At 37.7% G+C, this 23,830-nt stretch overlaps 1 protein-coding gene and 1 pseudogene across 1 annotated transcript in view; both read right to left on the bottom strand.

The window, feature by feature from the left end:
* The window catches only part of DNAH7 (dynein, axonemal, heavy chain 7), a 333,441-nt gene that overhangs the window by 257,687 nt on the left and 51,924 nt on the right, over positions 1 to 23,830 (bottom strand). The window contains exons 10-13 of the mRNA XM_011952066.1: positions 22,425 to 22,608; positions 21,435 to 21,614; positions 2,777 to 3,049; positions 1,902 to 2,029 (exon numbers count right to left, since the gene is read on the bottom strand). Coding sequence (XP_011807456.1) covers positions 1,902 to 2,029; positions 2,777 to 3,049; positions 21,435 to 21,614; positions 22,425 to 22,608 — 765 coding nt within the window. The remainder of the gene's footprint in view (positions 1 to 1,901; positions 2,030 to 2,776; positions 3,050 to 21,434; positions 21,615 to 22,424; positions 22,609 to 23,830) is intronic.
* Positions 8,874 to 10,190, bottom strand: LOC105518898 (annotated as a pseudogene).

Genomic DNA, 23,830 nt, shown 5'->3' on the forward strand with positions numbered 1-23,830 from the left:
ACTGATTTGGGTTGCTGCCAATATAAATCATGAACTTATTTTGGCATAGAGAAAAAAAAAGTAGCAAGAGCTAAGGGAGTTCAAATGAAACAAGCTGAACAATTCTTCAATAAGATCAGCTAAAAAGTGAAGGAGAGAGGAACAGCATGGGATAATGGGTTAAAGTCTGGGGCTGGGAGATGAAAGAGGGCCTCCAACATGTTTGTAACCTTCAGAGAGAAAATCAACAGGTAAGAAGAGGTTCAAAATAAGGAATATAGAAGGGATGACTGAAGGAGCCCGGTTCAGAGGCATTGAAAGCAATGGGGCTGAGCTCCTAGGCAGAGAGAAAAACTGAATGGTGTGACAGACTCCTGCCCTCTGAGTATGTGGGAGACAGGCTTTCTGGAGGTGAGTCAAACCATGCAGGGGCAAGAAGTAGAAGGCATTCATATCTAATGGCTCCTTTAATAGTCCTGATATGTCCTCTGTCCATCCTAGGGAGTCTGGTGAGAGGCAAGAGGCATAATTAGGAGACAATGGGAAAAAGTAGAACCGGCACAAGCTCAGAGAGCATTAAGAGGCAGGGGAAGTAGCTATGAAATTAAAATAAATATTTCACCCAGCATGAACAGCAATAATGAGAAGACACTTTCACTGTTCTTCCAGTTCTTTTAGAGGAAATGGTGCTTTAAGCTGAAAATATGATCTGGTTCCTATATAAGGTATTCAAGTCCTGGTCCTCTTTCACATGGTGCCTTTATCCCCAGCCTTGCCTTTCACCTCTATTCCCTCATGCTGTCTATGAAATCAATGCAAACCACTCCTAGTTCTTGGAATACACCCTGCCATTTTCGCACCTCACTGCCCTCTACATATTGTCTTCTTTTCCTGGAATTCTTTCACCCACACTGTACACCTGATGGACTCCCACTCATCCTTCAAAATAAAATTCACACGTCAGTTCCTCTTTGCAGCCTTCCCTGATTCTCCCCCTCCCCAAAACTCCATCTTGGGAGGAAATTAATTCTGTCCTCTCTGTTCTACCTTGTGGCTCATTACAGTATTTACTGCATGGTACTGTAATTTACTGGTTGTATGTCTATTTCTCCATCTACATTGTAACTTCCTTCAGCAGTTTCATTCACATTTAGAGCCTTAGAGCCTAAGTGGCTAGTCTTGTGCCTAACACAAGATAGGTAAATAAAACTTCCTTCAGGCTTCTTATACAGCTTGAAAGAAATATTTTTAATGATCTATTTTTTTCTCTGATACCATAATCATAAAATATACCCTGATTATTTGGAGTTTTTCACCCATGTAACTGATGCCAGTCGAGAGAGTCCCAGAGCAACATTACACTTTTCTGTTTCTTGTCTTAAATAAACAGGTATTCTGCTTTATACACTAGTATTCTGTGAGTTTACTTAACATGGGTCAGTTTTCCCAAAAATCCCTAGGTTAGTCAGTAAATGAATTTCCAGATAAAAGAAAAAGTTACCATGGCCCTCAAGAGTAATTATAGGAAGATGAAGTTTCAAATGTGATGGTCCCTTAGGACCCATAACAACTACTATGTAAATCCACTTTGAAACCCACTTTGCATATTGATTACACAAATACAGAACTCTGAAGTTAGATAATGTCCACTTCACTTGTGCAAAAGAAATACCAATACATTTTAATACCACCTTAACTCAGACAATTGGGAAGGCACATTTGTGGTGAAAAAAATACTACTCATAATAATCACATTACATCACAAAGTGACACTTAAAGCCAAGTAGAAATAAGTTTAGCATAATCATTCCTTTTGGATCATTTATGACATTGCTCTAATCCATTATTTTAGTTGAGTGGCAGCTGATTCTATTAAACATCCCCTCCCAAAACATTAAAAAAAATCAGTATCACATAAATACCTTGTATTTACTTCCTGATGATCTCTGAACATTTTAGCTAGAAGTTTCCCACAAATAATATCTGCTCGCTTCACCAAAGCTCTGATTAATTCCTCACAGTGCATTTCAAACATTCCTAAACGAATAGTCTGCAAAAGATTAAAAGTTTAATCAACATAAGAAATAAAACAAATAGATTTTCACATTTTGCCATTCTCATAATTTTGATTTTTGTGTGATATAACAAGATTAAGATTTTTTAAAAACATATAATTCAGGGAGAGTTTTCTGAATAATCCATTTGTATTATACAACTGTCTTCTGGGTAAATATCCTTGAAAAGTTTATTATCTTGGAAACCAATTCAATCTCAGGACAATAATAGCAATAACAATTTTGGTGAATTGAATTAGTATATTGCTAAATAAATAATGTAGGTTTCAAACGCTATAGTTGCTCTGTACAAAAAAATGCATGTTCATGGTAGAAAATTTAGAAAATGTAAAAAGGGACAAAAAAGAAAATTTTAAGTTACTGGTATTCTAAACAAAACCACATTTCGGTGTAATAACCATATTTTCCACAAGATTTATAAACATTAAGGCAAACATCAAATAGGTTCTTGGAATTGTAGGGACAGGGCAAATTATATAAAATACATGTCAGAGTTGTGGTAGCAGAGTCTCAGCTACATGAGCACAAGAACTGTATTTTGCCTAGCTTCTTACACCCAGGGCTTACCACAATGCTGGAAACACATCAGAAGCTCCATAAATATTTTTCCTGTTGATGGTAATGTTCTAATTCTTTCACTGTGTTTTAAAAATACACCCTAATAAAACTGGGGAAAAGATACCAGAGAGAGATAACAGTTGTACAAAACTGGAGTTATTTACCTTTATGGATGTGTATTGTATTTCCTCTATTAGTTTCTGGTATTTGCGAATTTCATTTATTATTTTTTCATAACTATGATTTTCTGCAAGGAAGTTATCAACATCTTGCTCAGCTTTTCTGGTAATTAAAAAGTCATACTTGTCATAGAGTCTGAGGTGCTCGGTGGGTGCCACACTCTCTTTCATAATAACTTCCTTGATCTTTTCTTTGTGAGCATCTACAATTTCATTCAGAATTATGGGCTTCAAGGTTGTTGGTTTAGACTTACTTTCCTAAACAAGGGGGTAAAAATAATAGTATCTAAAATATCTTAAAGTAACTGTATCATTTATCTTTGTACAAATGCCAATCTTACAATATTTCCTGTCTTTTTATTCACAAGGTTGTTTTAATTGTTTAATCTCTGATCTATAGAAAGAGATCAGACTAATTGCAGCAGTGTTTTAAAATTCAGGGTTCATACAATTTTTTGTTTTCTTTAAGGCTACCTAGTTGTGTTTTGTTTTTCTGTATGGATGAAAGAACAGTCACTTGAAAATATATACAAAATAATATTTAGAATAAAAAAATACATTTTTGAGTTTTATTTTAAATTGACATTATACATATTTATGGAATACAATGTGATGCTTTGACACATGTATACATTGCGTATTGATCAAATCAATGTAATTCGTAAATCCATCACCTCAAACATTTCTCATTTCTTTGTAGTAAAAACATTCAAAATCCTCCCTTCTAGCTATTTTGAGATACATAATGCACTATTGTTAACTACAGTTACCCTAATGTGCAATAGAACACCAGAACTTATTCCTCCCATCTAACTGTAACTTTGTACCCAATTACCAACCTGTCCCCATCTCCCCCATTCCTTGCTACCCTTCCTAGCCTCTGGTAACCACTATTCTACTTTCTTATTTCTAAGAGATTAACTTTTTCAGATTCAACATATAAGTGAGATCATTCAGTTTTTGTCTTTCTGTGTGGCTTATTTCACTTAACATAATGCCCTCCAGGGTCGTTCATATAATTGCAAATGACAGGACTTCCTTCTTTTTAATAGCTGAATAGTATTCCACTCTGTGTGTGTGTGTGTGTGTGTGTGTGTGTGTGTATATATATATATATATATATCACATTTTCTTTATCCATTCATCCACTGATGGACACTTAAGTCAATTTCATATCTCGGTTATTATGAATAGTGCTGTAATAAACATGGGAGTGCAGATACCTCTTCAACATACTGATTTCCTTTCCTTTAGCATATACACCCAAAAGCGGGATTGCTGTATCATACGGTACAAAAATTTGTACTACCTGTAATTTTTTGAGGAACCTCCTTACTGTTTTCTATATTGGCTGCACTAGTTTCCATTCCCACAAAGTGTATGGGTTCCCTTTTCTCTACATCCTTGTCAACACATCATCCTTTGTCTTTTCAAAAATAGCTATTCTAAGTAGAATGAGGTGACATCTCATTGTGGTTTCTATTTGTATTTATCTGATAATTCGAGATGTAGAACAGTTTTTAATATACCTGTTGGCCATCTATTTTTATATCTTCTTATGATAAATGTCTTAGGTTTTCCATCAATAAATAGGATTATTTGTGGTTTTGCTATTTTCTTTTATATTCTGAATATTAACCTGTCTGACATTGATATAGTTTGAATATATGTCCCCGCCAAATCTCATGTTGAATTGTAATCCCCAGTGTTGCAGGTGGGGCCTGGTGGGAGGTGTCTGGGTCATGGGGGTGGATTCCTCATGGTTTGGTTCTGCCCTTGCCATAGCAAACAAGTGCTCATGAGATCTGATCATTTAAAACTGTGTGGTAACTCTCCACCCCAGTCTCTCTTGCTCCTGTTCCTGCCATGTGAGACACCTGTTCCCTCTTCACCTTTCATCACATCTGTAAGCTTCCTGAGGCCTCCCCAGAAACAGATGCAAGCACTATGCTTACCGTACAGCTTGCAGCATCATAAGCCAATTAAACCTCTTTTCTTATAAATTATCCAGTCTCAGGTATCTCTTTATAGCAATGCAAGAATTACCTGTCACAGATGTACAGTTTGCAAATTTTTTATCCCATTATGTGTGCTCTTTATTCATTGCTTCCTTTGTGCAGAAGCTTTTTAGTTTGATGTAATCCCATTTGTCAATTTTTATTTTTGTTGCCTGTGTTTTTGAGGTCTTATCCAAAAAATCCCTGTCCAGATCAATGTTATAAAGCATTTCCCCTATATTTCCTTCTAGTAGTTTCACAGTTTTGGGTGGTACGTTTAGGTCTTTAACCCACTTTGAGGTGATTTTTATATATGGTGAGGACAGGGGTCTAGTTTGATTTTTCTGTATGTGGATATCCAATTTTTCCAGCACCATTTATTGAAGAGACTATCGCCTTCCCAATGTATGCTCTTGGTGCTTTTGACAAAAATCAGTTACTGGCTGGACATGGTGGCTCACACTTGTAATCCCAGCATTTTGGGAGGCCAAGGCAGGCAGATCACTTGAGCCCAGGAGTTCAAGACCAGTCTGAGCAACATGGTGAAACCCCATCTCCACAAACAACACAAAAAATTTGTGGTAGTGTAAATCTGTAGTCCCAGCTACTCCAAGGGTACTGAGGTGAGAGAATCACCTGAGCCCAGGAGATCAGGGCTGCAGCGGGCCATGACCATGCCACTCCACTCCAACCTGGGCAACCGAGTAAGATCCTGTCTTGAAAAAAAAAAGTTATTGTAGAAGTGTCGATTTATTTCTAGGTTATGCTGTTCCATTGGTCTATGTGTTCGTTTTTATGCCAGTACTATGATGTTTTGGTTACTACAGCTTTGTAGTGTATATGTGTGTGTGTGTATATATTTAAATATGTAAAATTATTTTATTGATACTTTACCATACATTTTTTCAAATTACACCCATTTGAAGTGATCACAGCTAGGGAACAGGTCACCCCGTAACAAATCTATTGACGAAATTCATCATAAAAGCTTTTTCTTGGTCGTTTTGTACATTACATTACATATTTTCTTTTTTAAACTAGCATACAACACAAAGCTAAACTGACTCATAGTTTGCCTACTCCCAATTTTGGGAGAAATATTTCCTTTCTACCAAATCAGGTACCCTGTAGGAAAATAAATTCCTACATGCTGACAATTGCCACCCAACTTTCTCTGCAAGGAATCTTCCTTCAAATCCCTCCGTCTCATACACATGAGTTGTCATGCACACAGTGAGTTCTATTTTCTTTTTCCTGAAAGCTTAAGCTGTAAATACTGCAATTTTATTTACAGATCTACACATAAACAAAAGTGAAAACAAGAACCACAACAAAAACAAAACAAAACAAAATAACAAAAAAAATTACAAACCAGCTAGAAAATATTCTGGCAGTGTTTACAAATTAGTTGCTACTTTTGTACAAAATTGCTAAATAATAAAAATGTGAGAAAACTACATATCAACTTCAATAAAACAATTGCTATGCACAACCCTGTGCATATAAACACACACCTAACACTGCCACGCTAATGTGTTCCCTTTTATACATTTTATTTTCTAAGGTTTATGCAGTCATAATTTGCACACTTGTAACTTTCAGCCACATAATATGTGAGCTTTAATAGCAGCAACCGATGGTACCAGGAAACCTGCATACTTAGAACTTAAAGTAATGCAAAAACTGTGGTACTTACTAACTCACTTTGTGTGCTCAGATACTAAGTCAAAAAGAAAATGACTAATAAAAGAATACAGTATGAACATCTAATTAATGTACACCAGTTAAGCCCAGCAACTGGAAAAATCTTATACTTTTAAGATTTACTAGGATTCCTTTAGTTTTTAAAACAATAAATATGGCATTACCTTCCAAAAATTTCAACAAAACACACAATAACCTAGCCAGGTGAGTTCGGTCTTTAGACGTTGGAAAAAATCAGCTTTCTGCAGCTGGTAAAGATAATTACACAAAGCTGAAAGTAGAGGCAGCTAACCAGATGACACAGATATGGGAAATGGGGAAAAGCTTGACATAAATGGTTTCCCATACAGGAAAAAAAACCACAGTGCATTTCCAGTAGACAACACAAAGCTCCCTCTCCCTCCTCCACCCCAATGCTTCCTCTCAGACCATACCGATGTTTTGTACCAAGTCCAGTGTGTGTGAAGGGAGGAGACCACAGTTAGAGGCTGAAGAAGAAAAAGGTAGATAGTCTTCACCTTTGTTTTTTTCCCAAACATACACCCATGCATACCCACACAAAGAGTTTAAAGCACTAGTGTCATATGTCTTGACCCCAAAACCACTTTGCATACTGTAGATATCTACCTGGAGTAAACTGGCTGGGACTTTTGTATTTGGTTTGTTTGTTTGTTTTTATTTCCTGAGGGATATTTTCAATTCAATTAAACATGTATGAGTCGAGTGCCTACTGTGTGCCTGCCACTGAGTCAGGCACATAGCATTTCAATTTAACTGTTCATTTTGAGGTTTGTTCTTTATCTGACTCCCTCATCCCCACAGTCCCTAGTATCCAAAAAATGGATTGACAATACTGTGCTGTATTCTCAGTGGGAGATGGCCATTGCCTCCTGCCAATGGGAAAGCTATTCTTCAACATAACTGGTAGGATTTGCAGCTGACACAAACCCTCCAACATGGGACACCATTCCTGAAGAGTAAAGCGGGCTGGCATTCTTTTGCTCCGTTTTCTACATCCTAGCTTTCCTTGGTCCAACTCATTCCTTCATAGAGGAAGGGGAACACGGTCTAGCCAGAATGATTACAGTCCCTGACACAGTGGGAGCCCCCTGTTCCTGCCAGCTTAGGAAAATGCCACTCACACAATAGGGATGTCTTTCTCCCTAGAGACCTCTCCAGCTGACCCCATCCTGAGAAGTGGTCTCTAAGTGCAGCATTAAGAGAGTCCTTTCCCAGTAATAGGGGTGTGGGAAGCCCAAGGATTAAGGGATCCATGCCTGCTGCTCCTTGGGAGTGTTACATCATTTGACATGGTTCTCCTTTCCAACAGATCACTCATGTCAGCAAGCCCCAGGACTGACTTGCTCCAAGCTGGGAGTGGAAGTAAGATGGGACAATGCTTCTTGCAGAGCCTGATAAACCTTAGATCACACAGGTTTAGATGTTCTAATCAGTAGAGGTTCTGTCCCTCTGCTTACGTAATGTGAATTTGTAAAACTTCCTTCAAAGTAAGCAATTAAATTGATATGGTGATGAATACCACAGGAATACATAAATGGCAGCTAAAAAATAAAAAGTCTAAAACAATCCACAAAGAACTAAGTAGGCATTTGCTACAAATCAACTGGAAAGTCACAAATATGCTAGGGATAGGGGAGTGGGCATAGTTTATGGAGATAGAAAAATCCGCAACAGCTTAGAGTGGCAGAACTCTACGAGTCTTCTGTAACTGCAACAAGTATATTTGAAAACAGATTCTTCATCCTAAAGGCTATGGAGGTTTTAAGGGTTTTGAGGAAGTTTTATGTCCCCTACTACTGGGACACAGAGTCCAGAGCTTAAATTGAATTTAAATATTCCTAAGAGCAGAAGTCCATTTCATACTTTTGCATGACTTCACGTTTGCATTTGGTGCAGTTCTATTCCATATTAGCATACCCCAAAGGCATACATTCTGTTGAGAAGGGACAGCTTGAAATGCTGTTAAGGAAGATCTTTGTTTATCAGTGGGCCAGGTGGCCAGACCCCATTCTACAGCCCATCTGTCAGGCACAGCAAGCAAATCCACGAAGAAGGAAGGGAGGAAGAAAAAGTTAGCGCGAGAAACACCTGATTGCACATTTTTTCACTTGCTTACTTATCCAGGAGATCATGGAGCCTGGAGCAAAGCAGGGTTTTCCCAAGGGAGCCTGCAACTGTGCATTTAGACAAGTTGTTTATGTTTTTAAATTCATTAAAATGTCAGCTTTCTTCAGAAGTCTGTAGTTTACTTCATGATAATTTCTTGGAGAAAGAGGGTAGGAAGGGACCACATTGCATGACAGATGTTCTGGTCCCATGATAAAAAAGTATTGATTTGTAAGAAGGCACATGAAGCATAATCAACCATACTTGAAGTCTTCTACCAGTGGAAGCTTTTCCAAATCATCAGCATCAAAGAGATCACTGATGTCTTCCTCCTCCCCAAGGCTCAGGAGACAGTCTTCTCACAGCAGGGGAGACAGTAAGTTCACAAATGGTCCTTCTAGGTTAGAAGGAATTTGATTCAGTCTGCTGTAAAAAGTTGGCTGGGGAGGCCAAGGGAGAAAGGTTTGCTATAGAAATCGACCAATTCCTATGTCCTCAGTTGGTTGAATCCAAGTCTTTGGAATTGGGTTTAGAGATATTCCCACTGTGGTCTTGGTTGTTTGTTTTCACTGGATTGTGCGTTTCCATCTCTTCTGGACAGGAGTAAACCTCAATGGGTCCTTGGGTACTTGCCAAACATACTTGTAGGCTCTCTATTGAGTCAGGGGCTTCAAGTCTTGTTTCTGGAGGGGCTTTCACAACTTACAACGGTTTGGTCTTTAAGGCCACTAAGTTTTCAAATATCTTGATACATAACATAAACTAACCTTTGATTATCTGAATCTGTGGTTAATAGTTTGAGGTCCAGGGTGCAGCTCTGGATCAGTTCATCTAATTTTTTCTCTTCCTGACTCAGCTTGGTTGCTTCTTTTGACAGGCCTTGACACTGGACCAGCATGCCCTCATCCTCAGACAGACTGCAACCTACTGCATGTTTTTCTTTCTTTTTTTTTTTTTTTTAAGACAGAGTCTTGATCTGTTGCCAAGCTGGAGTGCAGTGGCGTGATCTCGGCTCACTGCAACCTCCACTTCCCGAGTTCAAGCGGTTCAAGAATTCTCCTGCCTCAACCTCCAGAGCAGCTGGGACTACAGGCACATGCCACCATGCCCAGCTAATTTTTGTCTTTTCAGCAGAGACAGGGTTTCACCATGTTGGCCAGGATGGTCTCGATCTCTTGACTTTGTCATCTGCCCGCCTCAGCCTCCCAAAGTGCTGGGATTACAGGCATGAGCCACCACACCTGTTTTCAGACTTCTTAATGAAGGAGATGCTTTGAATGTTGGTGATACCATAAGTCCGTCTCTTTTGAACTTTTAGCACTTTTTCTGCCTTGTTCAAATCCAAGACTCCATGGAGAGACTGGCTCAGGAGCTGAATGAACTTCTTGTTGAGCAGACCAAGGGATGTATCATATGGCGTTTCTCTGAGGGAGAGTTTTGGAGTTTTAGGACTATCTGGACTTCATAGAGCAGCTCTTCTTTTGCCTTCAGGGGTTTTGAAACCATCTAATAGGTACTGTGAACACCTTCCCTAGCTCTAGGTTTCACTTTGCCTGCTGCTGTAAAGGCATTTCCGAAACCAGCCTGGCTCCACAGGGGGAGATGGGAGGTTGGGTAGAGAGGGGACCTGGAGGGTCAAACAGACCAGTGGTGTGGGGATGAAGGCGGTCACCAGTAGGGGAAGTAGGGAGAGAAGAGGAAGGGTGGTGGTGCCGGCCAGATGTGAGGGCGCTGGAACTGTTCCAGGTCAGGGAGCCGGTGTGCAGGAGGAAGTGGTTCCCTAACTCTCCAGGATCCCTTCTGCCTCCTGCTTGTAGTCTATTTTGACGTAAGGTAGTATGATGCCTCCAACTTTGTTCTTTTTGCTCAAGATTGCTTTGGCATTCAGGGTCTTTTGTGATTTCATATGAATTTTAAGATTTTTTTTTCTACTTCTAGGAAGAATGTCATTGGTATTTGATAGAGATTGCATTAAATCTGGAGATCACTTTGGGTAGTATGGACATTTTTACATAGTTAATTATTTCCATTTATGAACACAGAAAAAGCCACACTTTGTGCAATCGTATATGCTAGCTTTATAAGGCAGTGCTTGCATTGTTCATTGTTGACAGAAAATACACTAGAGTTCAATGTCATATCATCATAATCTTTAAACACAATACTTTTTCACATTGAGGGTATATCTATCTGGATCAAAGAAAGTTTACTTATTCACTGACCTTTGATCTTTGATTCTGTGAACAGCAACTACAGCAGACGAAAATCCTTAGCTGCAAAATGTGCATTCTGCTCTCAGGATTATAATAATTGTAGACAAGGATGGACCAGACAATAATTTTAAATAAGCAAACAAATCTTAACAGTTTATCTCCTTTTCTTTCCATTTTAGAGGACAAGTAAATATGCCCACATGGTTTATTATCTGAACCAACCTAATCTTTTTTTTTTTTTTTTGAGACAGGGTCTCACTCTTTCGCCCAGGCTGGAGTGCAGTGGCACTATCTTGGCTCACTGCAACCTCTGCCTCCTGGGTTCAAGCGATTCTCCTGCCTCAGCCTCCCGAGTAGCTGGAATTACAGGTGCCCACCACCACGCCCGGCTGATTTTTGTAGTTTTAGTACAGACGGGGTCTCACCATGTTGGCCAGGCTGATCTCAAACTCCTGACCTTAGGTGATCCACCCACCTCGCCCTCCCAAAGTACTGGGATTACAGGCGTGACCCACCATGCTTATCCTCAACTTACTTTTAAATATACATATGCTCTACCTGTTGTCCAGATTTTATTTACATTGTAACAAAACAAAATCATGTCTGCAGTGGACATTCTACAACATTCAAATTGATAGCATCAAAGGCTTCTTTAGGTAACTGGGTAATTTTCTCAGTTATCCAGGGGGCATTTGCCTACTATTCCCCCAGTGGGCACTTCAGGAAATCATTTTGCTTAGAACTAGATACTTCATGAGAACATCAGTGAATCCCACCATCGTTTCACCCCTGGGCTCATTAGATACTTGGTATCATCTTTTTGGAAAACAGAAATTTTTAAGATAAAGCAATCTATATAATGTACTGTGTGCAATGTAAAATTACTTGATCTCATGTGAAGATAACTAATATTCACTATAGGCTGTTTCTTAAATTTATTAATAGCCTACCTAATTTGTAAAGCCTATTGGCCTACCTTTCTAAACAGAATTGGATACTAGGACTTCAAAACTATTTTAGAAAGTATAATTTTGGGGCCAGGCGTGGTGGCTCATGCCTGTAATCCCAGCACTTTTGGAGGCTGAGGCGGGCAGACCACAAGGTCAAGAGATCCAGACCCATCCTGGCCAACATGGTGAAACTCCGTTTCTACTAAAAATACAAAAATTAGCTGGGCATGGTGGTGGGTGCCTGTCATCCCAGTTACTCGCAGGGAGGCTGAGGCAGGAGAATGGCGTAAACCCGGGAGGCAGAGCTTTGCAGTGAGCTGAGATCATGCCACTGCACTCCAGCCTGGGCGACAGAGCAAGACGGGGTCATTCATTTTGATATGAATCTAATCATCTCCTATTAACAGTCATGAGAAATGATATTTTGTATGAGACACCTCCAGATGTTCTAGAGCATATCAAATTAGATCAGGAGATAGTGATATGCTTGGACTCATGGTGCATTAACCCATTGCAGGTTTACCTTCCATGAAAAAAAGTGTGTATTTTAGTTCACTTTCAATATCTACCAAAGGTTATGATAAGAAACAGCTACATGAATTCCATTTCTGCAATTGTTGTCAAAGATCACTGAGACTATGTTCAATTATCCTACTCATGATACCCTACATCTCACTTGTAGGGCATCATCTAGGCCTATTTTCATAGTACTGATTTCTAAGTACTGACTCCATCATTATGAATCTGTATCTCTGGGGCAAGGGACAATGGTGAGTGGTGATGGTGATTCCTGGAATTTGGATCACTCGTATACCAAACCTCAATGACATGCAATTTACCCACATAACAAACTTACACAAGTACCTCTGAACCTAAAATGAAAGTTGAAAAATAAAATGTGTTACCAGATGATGGTGATCCATAGGGTTTCAGGACCATTACCCATGAATGATAACAACTGTAGGCTTTATCTCTCAAAATTTGATACCATGAAAAACATCTCTCTTCCTGAAAACTTTCAATTAACTGTTCTAATCATAATTAAAATTTGTCATACTTTCCTTTGGAAACCAGGAAGCTTGGGGCCATATTTTATAACTATAAAATCATAGCAACTGCATTCATTTTGATAATTATAAAAGTTACTTTTCTTCACTTTACCTTTGTCTACTAATTCTTTTCTTGTTAACTTGTTAAATTTGTCTTGTTTCATAAGTTACTTTAAATCATTCTTGAAACAGTCAGGGTACAAACAGAATAGAAAAGAATGCAATAGATGAATGAGAATTACACAAAAGACAAAGTAAGCAGTATGTTTCTTGAGAGACTTCTATTTATGGTAATATGAGGAATAGATATCCAGAAAACAACTACTCAATTCAAACCAGATAAATATGCCAGGAGAATAAAGCTGAGTTTATCTTTTATAATGTATAGCTGAGGAAATAACAAAAAAAAAAAATAAAGTCTAAGCGACTAAAATAAGAGAAAGCATGAGTTGAGAGGTCATTATGTGCAGAAGTGAGCAGCTGCCCTGGGGATTCTACTGATTCTTGGTGTTCTAAGCTTTGCTTTAATGAGTTTCTGGCAAGGTGGATGCATGGGAGGGGCTGCCAGGAAACAAAGCCTCAAGCCTGAGCAAAGTTGGAAGTCATAATTGGCATCCCCACTTAAAGCCAAGAACACTGAAGGGTGACACAATCTTAAAATGAGAGTTCTGAGGAGACAAAACTTCAGAATGCTGAAAGGTGACAGATTTTTGAATATGAGAAAAATAAAAATGTCCTGGTTTTGCTTTGATTCTCTGCAGAGGAAAAAAACAAAAGATGGTTGCTTTAAGAATCTGTAACCACAAGTCTATTTTCACACAGATTTGAGTGAATATTTGCACAACCAGTATTGTCCTTGAAATCATTAAGCAAGAATTCATCTAAAAATGGCTCTTGGTCTGCAAGGGCCTGGGGAGCACCTGTCACAAGAATATGGAAACTCCAAAGGAATCAACTTAAACCAAGGCCTCCAAGACTTTTTTCATAAACTTCTTACAAGTGTAAGTATAATAATACAGGAAAAATACCCAGAGAAATATACCACCAGGAGCAGGAGTCAGCAAACAGCAGAATCAGATCAGCAAAAACTGTGGATACTGGTAGTATTGCACACAGAGTATTAAAAATATTTAATCGGTGTAAACAGAAGTAAAAGCTTAATGAATACATCATATGTATAAAACACTATCAAAAATGACTAGGCCTATTTGAAAAGAACCTAATGGATTCCTGAAAAATAAAAATAGAATAATAAAAAATTGGAAACTCAAAGGAAAGGATAATATCCTCAAAATAGATAATTTCTTATAATGTTAAGTGAAATAAGCAAAACACCGATTACTTATGTTTCCACTTATACAAAAACATGCAAAAACTAAACATAAATTGTTTAGTAATAAACAGACAAGTAGTAAGTCTATTTTTCAAAATTAAGAACAAAAACTCCAAACCTCAAGATAGTGATTCTTTTGCTAGAAGATAGAGAGATAAGGATGTTAACAAGGAGCAAAGGGGAAGAGCTTAAAGGTACCAGCAATATTCTATCCCTCAAGATGGGCTGTGCCTATTTAGGTGTTAACTTTATTACTACTGAAGCCTTTACACACTAGTTTCCTGTACTCTTCTATATACAGCAAATATGTATAAGTTATTTTAAAAATAGAAAAATAAGGAGAACGCTTCTGATTGGACTTACAAAACAAGAAAACATTACAAGTTGAAGAATTTTCAGACATGCTCATTTCATATACTAAAGTCCAATAACTATTGTGGAAATGTCGTAGATTAGATCATGAGTTGAAAATACAAAGGAGCTCACTATTACAGAAAAAGGTGTATGGGGGGAGTAATAAACTCGAGGGCAGTTTTACAGAGCTGGAAAAGCATAAGGAGGCCTACAGCAAGGCATGAGTTTACAGGAAATGGTGGGAGAGCTACAGTAAACACTCATTGGCTGCTTCAAACCTGATCACACCTTTAATTTCTTCTCCTTAGAAAGTTTTCAGCTAAGTCCAAAGGAAGACCAGACTAGGAAAGTAGGTATATTTTAAGAGAAGCCATTTGGAAAATGGTAGTTCTTTAGCAAAACTTTCTTATAAGCCAATATTATTATATTATGTGAAGAAGAGGATACCTGTCTACAACTTTCAGAACTTACTTGAAATGAATATCATTATGCAAATTCAAGCAATCTTAATATCCTTGTTACTTACCCACTTGGAATATAATTTTGTCTCAACTCTTGGCACAAAACCAACAGCTTTAATCATGACATCATAAACATTTAGAAAGATATCTATATAGTCACTAAACTCAGGTTCAAACTTAATGGTGTCATTATCAAGAATCAGCCTCATGATGAAACCTGGATGTTCAAAAGCTCTAACAGAATCCTGCAAAAAAATTAAAAAATTTACATACATAAATATGTATGAATTGTGATAGACTAAGTAGTACACCAGTCCCAATTAGAATACATGGGAACTCACACCACACTTCCTCTTATGATCCAGACAGCTAAGCCAAGGAAGACCTCTGATAAAAAAAAGGAAGAGTGATTCTGAGCTCCAGTTGATAGTATCCAGCATCCATTGGGCCTACAGGTCAACTACAGGGTCAAAGTCCCAGAAAAACAAGTGTACATAGCAGTGGAGTTCTAGAATCATACAAGACAGAGCCCAAGAGGAGAACACTCCAATTCCACGGCCCTGCTCATACTGTAACAGGACCTCCTTCCAGAGACAGAAAAGCTTCTTTTTTGCTAAAGTTACCTCATGGTAACTTTCTCCAGCCTTCATGACCCAAATTTCCCAATTATGTGAATTTTCACTTATTTTAACTAATCTTCATCTCTAGTCATGATAATCATATATCCCAAACATGCAGATTGACATTAACTTTTTTTTTTTTTTTGAGACAAGGTCTTGCTCTGTTGTCCAGGCTGGAGTGCAATGGCACAATCTTGGCTCACTGCAGCCTCAAATTCCTGGACCCAAGTGCTCCTCTCACCTCAGCCTCTTGAGTAGTGGGGACTACAGACATGTGCCACCATGCCTGGCTGACAATTTTTTTTTTAAGATAAATGTAATAGGTCTAAAGATGTACTTTCTGCTCTCTCACTGATAAGGATATTATTTTCCTCTCTGAAATAATTAAAAATAAATACATTCGTAAATACATACTGGTGAACTGAACCATACTTACTGGTGGTTGTGCAATTAAGTCCGTGAAATCTTGCATGGAGACTAAAGTGAGGTCCTGCAGCTGTAAAGTCATAAGTGCAGCAGCACAGTTGAAAAAAGATTCCAATTTGGCACTACTGTCACCAGTTGGCAATTGCTTTTTTTTATTACCTTGGTAATAAATATTCTGCACTTCTGGAAACCACCTTGAGAGAACAAAAAGACTTTTAAAAGTCAATGCTTTCAGTGAATTACTCCTTTTATATTAAGCATTAACAGTAATTTCTGGACATCTAAAGGTCTTCATAGAGAAGTATATTGCTAAATGATATTACCCACTCTCCGAAATGTAAGTGCTAAAATATTTCACTTCTAGGAAAAGAAATTTTAAATCTTAGCCAATAGAAAATTACTCAGTGATGTGATGCCATAAGAAAGGCATAATTCTAACTCCTGGAACTATGGCTCCTGACTTTTTGAAGAAATATATAACTAACTTTACTGGATATTACAAAATACTCCTCTCCAGTCTCCTAAATGTTATCTAGAAAATATATTTGTTAGTTTAAAGTTAAAATGTAAATAACTGATTAACCAAGGGAGGGCTTATACTATGTTCAATACTCTTGGTTGTTTCATGCTGTTCTGTTTACAGTTACTTGAAAACAATTTACAAATCAACAAAATCAGGTATTTATTTTATCATTCCCCTTAAGGTGATATCCTGAAAGAGCATCTGATGTAAAACAAAGTTTCAAATGTGTATGTGTCCTTCTAATAAAAGGATAACAGTGTAATTTCATATATAGGTACATAATGATGATAACAAGCAAAGTTTTCAACTTATAAAACCACTCTCCAACACTACAGAATTTTAAAATGTTATCTTTTTTCATAAGAGATAATGAATTTTTTAAATAGTCAATATAATTTCAGGAGTTTCCTGAATGTTCCAAGAGAAAAAATCTAAATTTGAAATATATTTATTCATCCCTTTAACAAGTATGTGTTGAGTGTTTACTACATACTAGGAATAGCGTTGTATAAGATATAAAAAATATGGTATCGGCCAGGCATAGTGGCTCACACCTGTAGTCTCACCACTTTGGGAGGCCAAGGTGGGTGGATCACCTGAAGTCAGGAGTTCAAGACCAGCCTGGTCAACATGGTGAAACCCTGTCTCTACTAAAAACACAAAAATTGGCTGGGTGTGGTGGTGGGTGCCTGTAATCCCAGCTACTTGGGAGGCTGAGGAAGGAGAATTGCTTGAACCTGGGAGGCAGAGGTTGCAGTGAGCTGAGATGGTGCCACTGTACTCCAGCCTGGTGACAAGAGTGAAACTCTGTCTCAAAAAGGAAAAAAAAAAAAAAACATGGTATCATCATTTCTCTCATAATAATAAAGGCAATGTGTCATAACAGAAAAAAAGATCTAAAATAAAAGGAGATATAATTTTCTATTTAAATAATGAAGAAGGGTTTCATAGTGAAGATGGCAATTTCACCAAAAAAAAAAAAAAGACAGAAAAGAGAATGAGGAAGGCCCTGAAAGATTCAAAGTGGAAGAATTATAAAGAAAAATAAATGGAGAAGGTAGGGTTATCAGATCATTTCAGTGTCTCAAATAGACAATAGAATACAAAACAGGAAGAAATATATGGGGGAAGATCCAGTTCAGGCAAGAGAAGAGATGAAATAAGTTTAGGTCTGCAGAACTGGAAAGAGGACAAATATGACGTATTTAAAAAAGTATTCAATTGTTCATTCTCTCAAAAATATTTATATGACTCCCTATTATGTATGAAACATCTGGGGTACAAAAGATTTCTTAATTCTCAAAGTGCTTATATTAGTGAAGGAAAAGAGGCACATACATAAATAAATATTATTTTTAAAAAGGACTTAGAAGAGAACAAGTGCTGGAGGCATTCATAAGGAAGAGATTGCTTTTGATGTGATAACAGTAAAAATTTCAAAAAAAAAGAAGGGTCATTTAGGCTGGTTATTAAAGGATAGAAGAGAGTCTTCTCCAGTAATGACCTGCATCAAGTATTGCAAATAGTGTAAACCACAACAGTCTGCTGATAGTGTGCAAGAAGTCCTCATTCCATTTTAATCTCTTAACCTCTAATTCAATCTTTATAATTAGGCAAACAAAGATGACAATACTGAGACCCAGAGTTTCAAGTTTTCATAGCACTCCCATCTCACAAATGAAAGCAAATAAGGAGTAACTAATTACTTTAAAAATCAGTAATCGGTGAAAAGGGAGAACAAAGAGCCTTCAGACTTAGTCCACAGATTTTTAACAGTGGTAAGGTGTGGTTACAGACTAGTCATAGAAGTTATATTCTGTTTTATTTAACATGACTATTTCTACAGGCATGATCCAAGGTGAAAGCCTTTTCAGAACTGAGGATGGAAAAGACAAGTTAGATCTATATTGCAGAAAACCTTTAAAGGCATATTAAGAAATAGGGAGTTCCTTTCTCAACAAAAGGGAGGCACTGAACTGGGGAATATTTTAAGACTCATCCGGCAATGGTTTACAGGCCAGGCTTGAAAAAGAAAGATACCAGAGACAAAGTATTCCTGGCAGTTATTCAGATTTTGCAATCGGCTATATGGAAGGTTAAGAGGGCCAGCCAAGGGTAGTAGTCCTGGGGATTAAGAGGAAGGGATGCACATGCAAGTTGCTTCTGAGAGTAGATAAAAAATAGTTGATGGTCATAAAATAAGTCTCCATAAATGCAAAAGGTACACAATCATTAATCAATAACAGAAGGACACTTAGAAATTCACAAATATGTCTAAAGTAAACAACACATTTCTAAATAGTCAATGACTCAAAGAAGAAATCATAAGGGAAATTAGAAAACAAGATGAATGGAATGCAGGGACTTCCATACCATAACTCAGGGAATGCAGCAAAATCAGTGATTACAGGGAAATTTTTAGCTGTAAACACCTACATCAAAAACAAGGGAAGGCTGGGCATGGTGGCTCATGCCTGTAATCCCAGCACTTTGGGAGGCTAAGGTGGGAGGATCTCTTGAGTCCAGCAGTTCAAGAACAGCCTGGACAACATGATGAGGGTCTGTCCTGTCTCTACACACACACACACACACAAATATTTAGCTAGGCGTGGTGACATGCGCCTGTGTTCCCAGCTACACAAGAGGCTGAGGTGGAAGGATGATTTGGGCCCAGGAGGTCAAGGATGCAGTGAGCCATGTTCATGCCACAGCACTCCTGCCCGGGAAACAGCATGAGGCCTTGTGCCAAAATAAAAAAAAAAAAAATTAAAAAATTAAAAAAGGGCTAGGCGTGGTGGCTCACACCTGTAATCCCAGCACTTTGGGAGGCCAAGGCAGGCGGATCACAAGGTCAGGAGATCAAGACCATCTGGCTAACACAGTGAAACCCCATCTCTACTAAAAATACAAAAACAAAATTAGCTGGGCGTGGTGGCGGACACCTGTAGTCCCAGCTACTCAGGAGGCTGAGGCAGGAGAATCGCTAGAACCCAGGAGGCAGAGCTTGCAGTGAGCCGAGATGGCGCCACTGCACTCCAGCCTGGGTGACAGAGCAAGATGCTGTCTCAAAAAAACAAAAAAAAAAATAAAGTCTAAGCGACTAAAATAAGAGAAAGCATGAGTTGAGAGGTCATTATGTGCAGAAGTGAGCAGCTGCCCTGGGGATTCTACTGATTCTTGGTGTTCTAAGCTTTGCTTTAATGAGTTTCTGGCAAGGTGGATGCATGGGAGGGGCTGCCAGGAAACAAAGCCTCAAGCCTGAGCAAAGTTGGAAGTCATAATTGGCATCCCCACTTAAAGCCAAGAACACTGAAGGGTGACACAATCTTAAAATGAGAGTTCTGAGGAGACAAAACTTCAGAATGCTGAAAGGTGACAGATTTTTGAATATGAGAAAAATAAAAATGTCCTGGTTTTGCTTTGATTCTCTGCAGAGGAAAAAAACAAAAGATGGTTGCTTTAAGAATCTGTAACCACAAGTCTATTTTCACACAGATTTGAGTGAATATTTGCACAACCAGTATTGTCCTTGAAATCATTAAGCAAGAATTCATCTAAAAATGGCTCTTGGTCTGCAAGGGCCTGGGGAGCACCTGTCACAAGAATATGGAAACTCCAAAGGAATCAACTTAAACCAAGGCCTCCAAGACTTTTTTCATAAACTTCTTACAAGTGTAAGTATAATAATACAGGAAAAATACCCAGAGAAATATACCACCAGGAGCAGGAGTCAGCAAACAGCAGAATCAGATCAGCAAAAACTGTGGATACTGGTAGTATTGCACACAGAGTATTAAAAATATTTAATCGGTGTAAACAGAAGTAAAAGCTTAATGAATACATCATATGTATAAAACACTATCAAAAATGACTAGGCCTATTTGAAAAGAACCTAATGGATTCCTGAAAAATAAAAATAGAATAATAAAAAATTGGAAACTCAAAGGAAAGGATAATATCCTCAAAATAGATAATTTCTTATAATGTTAAGTGAAATAAGCAAAACACCGATTACTTATGTTTCCACTTATACAAAAACATGCAAAAACTAAACATAAATTGTTTAGTAATAAACAGACAAGTAGTAAGTCTATTTTTCAAAATTAAGAACAAAAACTCCAAACCTCAAGATAGTGATTCTTTTGCTAGAAGATAGAGAGATAAGGATGTTAACAAGGAGCAAAGGGGAAGAGCTTAAAGGTACCAGCAATATTCTATCCCTCAAGATGGGCTGTGCCTATTTAGGTGTTAACTTTATTACTACTGAAGCCTTTACACACTAGTTTCCTGTACTCTTCTATATACAGCAAATATGTATAAGTTATTTTAAAAATAGAAAAATAAGGAGAACGCTTCTGATTGGACTTACAAAACAAGAAAACATTACAAGTTGAAGAATTTTCAGACATGCTCATTTCATATACTAAAGTCCAATAACTATTGTGGAAATGTCGTAGATTAGATCATGAGTTGAAAATACAAAGGAGCTCACTATTACAGAAAAAGGTGTATGGGGGGAGTAATAAACTCGAGGGCAGTTTTACAGAGCTGGAAAAGCATAAGGAGGCCTACAGCAAGGCATGAGTTTACAGGAAATGGTGGGAGAGCTACAGTAAACACTCATTGGCTGCTTCAAACCTGATCACACCTTTAATTTCTTCTCCTTAGAAAGTTTTCAGCTAAGTCCAAAGGAAGACCAGACTAGGAAAGTAGGTATATTTTAAGAGAAGCCATTTGGAAAATGGTAGTTCTTTAGCAAAACTTTCTTATAAGCCAATATTATTATATTATGTGAAGAAGAGGATACCTGTCTACAACTTTCAGAACTTACTTGAAATGAATATCATTATGCAAATTCAAGCAATCTTAATATCCTTGTTACTTACCCACTTGGAATATAATTTTGTCTCAACTCTTGGCACAAAACCAACAGCTTTAATCATGACATCATAAACATTTAGAAAGATATCTATATAGTCACTAAACTCAGGTTCAAACTTAATGGTGTCATTATCAAGAATCAGCCTCATGATGAAACCTGGATGTTCAAAAGCTCTAACAGAATCCTGCAAAAAAATTAAAAAATTTACATACATAAATATGTATGAATTGTGATAGACTAAGTAGTACACCAGTCCCAATTAGAATACATGGGAACTCACACCACACTTCCTCTTATGATCCAGACAGCTAAGCCAAGGAAGACCTCTGATAAAAAAAAGGAAGAGTGATTCTGAGCTCCAGTTGATAGTATCCAGCATCCATTGGGCCTACAGGTCAACTACAGGGTCAAAGTCCCAGAAAAACAAGTGTACATAGCAGTGGAGTTCTAGAATCATACAAGACAGAGCCCAAGAGGAGAACACTCCAATTCCACGGCCCTGCTCATACTGTAACAGGACCTCCTTCCAGAGACAGAAAAGCTTCTTTTTTGCTAAAGTTACCTCATGGTAACTTTCTCCAGCCTTCATGACCCAAATTTCCCAATTATGTGAATTTTCACTTATTTTAACTAATCTTCATCTCTAGTCATGATAATCATATATCCCAAACATGCAGATTGACATTAACTTTTTTTTTTTTTTGAGACAAGGTCTTGCTCTGTTGTCCAGGCTGGAGTGCAATGGCACAATCTTGGCTCACTGCAGCCTCAAATTCCTGGACCCAAGTGCTCCTCTCACCTCAGCCTCTTGAGTAGTGGGGACTACAGACATGTGCCACCATGCCTGGCTGACAATTTTTTTTTTAAGATAAATGTAATAGGTCTAAAGATGTACTTTCTGCTCTCTCACTGATAAGGATATTATTTTCCTCTCTGAAATAATTAAAAATAAATACATTCGTAAATACATACTGGTGAACTGAACCATACTTACTGGTGGTTGTGCAATTAAGTCCGTGAAATCTTGCATGGAGACTAAAGTGAGGTCCTGCAGCTGTAAAGTCATAAGTGCAGCAGCACAGTTGAAAAAAGATTCCAATTTGGCACTACTGTCACCAGTTGGCAATTGCTTTTTTTTATTACCTTGGTAATAAATATTCTGCACTTCTGGAAACCACCTTGAGAGAACAAAAAGACTTTTAAAAGTCAATGCTTTCAGTGAATTACTCCTTTTATATTAAGCATTAACAGTAATTTCTGGACATCTAAAGGTCTTCATAGAGAAGTATATTGCTAAATGATATTACCCACTCTCCGAAATGTAAGTGCTAAAATATTTCACTTCTAGGAAAAGAAATTTTAAATCTTAGCCAATAGAAAATTACTCAGTGATGTGATGCCATAAGAAAGGCATAATTCTAACTCCTGGAACTATGGCTCCTGACTTTTTGAAGAAATATATAACTAACTTTACTGGATATTACAAAATACTCCTCTCCAGTCTCCTAAATGTTATCTAGAAAATATATTTGTTAGTTTAAAGTTAAAATGTAAATAACTGATTAACCAAGGGAGGGCTTATACTATGTTCAATACTCTTGGTTGTTTCATGCTGTTCTGTTTACAGTTACTTGAAAACAATTTACAAATCAACAAAATCAGGTATTTATTTTATCATTCCCCTTAAGGTGATATCCTGAAAGAGCATCTGATGTAAAACAAAGTTTCAAATGTGTATGTGTCCTTCTAATAAAAGGATAACAGTGTAATTTCATATATAGGTACATAATGATGATAACAAGCAAAGTTTTCAACTTATAAAACCACTCTCCAACACTACAGAATTTTAAAATGTTATCTTTTTTCATAAGAGATAATGAATTTTTTAAATAGTCAATATAATTTCAGGAGTTTCCTGAATGTTCCAAGAGAAAAAATCTAAATTTGAAATATATTTATTCATCCCTTTAACAAGTATGTGTTGAGTGTTTACTACATACTAGGAATAGCGTTGTATAAGATATAAAAAATATGGTATCGGCCAGGCATAGTGGCTCACACCTGTAGTCTCACCACTTTGGGAGGCCAAGGTGGGTGGATCACCTGAAGTCAGGAGTTCAAGACCAGCCTGGTCAACATGGTGAAACCCTGTCTCTACTAAAAACACAAAAATTGGCTGGGTGTGGTGGTGGGTGCCTGTAATCCCAGCTACTTGGGAGGCTGAGGAAGGAGAATTGCTTGAACCTGGGAGGCAGAGGTTGCAGTGAGCTGAGATGGTGCCACTGTACTCCAGCCTGGTGACAAGAGTGAAACTCTGTCTCAAAAAGGAAAAAAAAAAAAAAACATGGTATCATCATTTCTCTCATAATAATAAAGGCAATGTGTCATAACAGAAAAAAA

The sequence above is a fragment of the Colobus angolensis genome, unplaced genomic scaffold (genome assembly GCF_000951035.1).
Source record: "Colobus angolensis palliatus isolate OR3802 unplaced genomic scaffold, Cang.pa_1.0 Scaffold330, whole genome shotgun sequence".
In the NCBI taxonomy this organism is placed as follows: Eukaryota; Metazoa; Chordata; class Mammalia; order Primates; family Cercopithecidae; genus Colobus; species Colobus angolensis.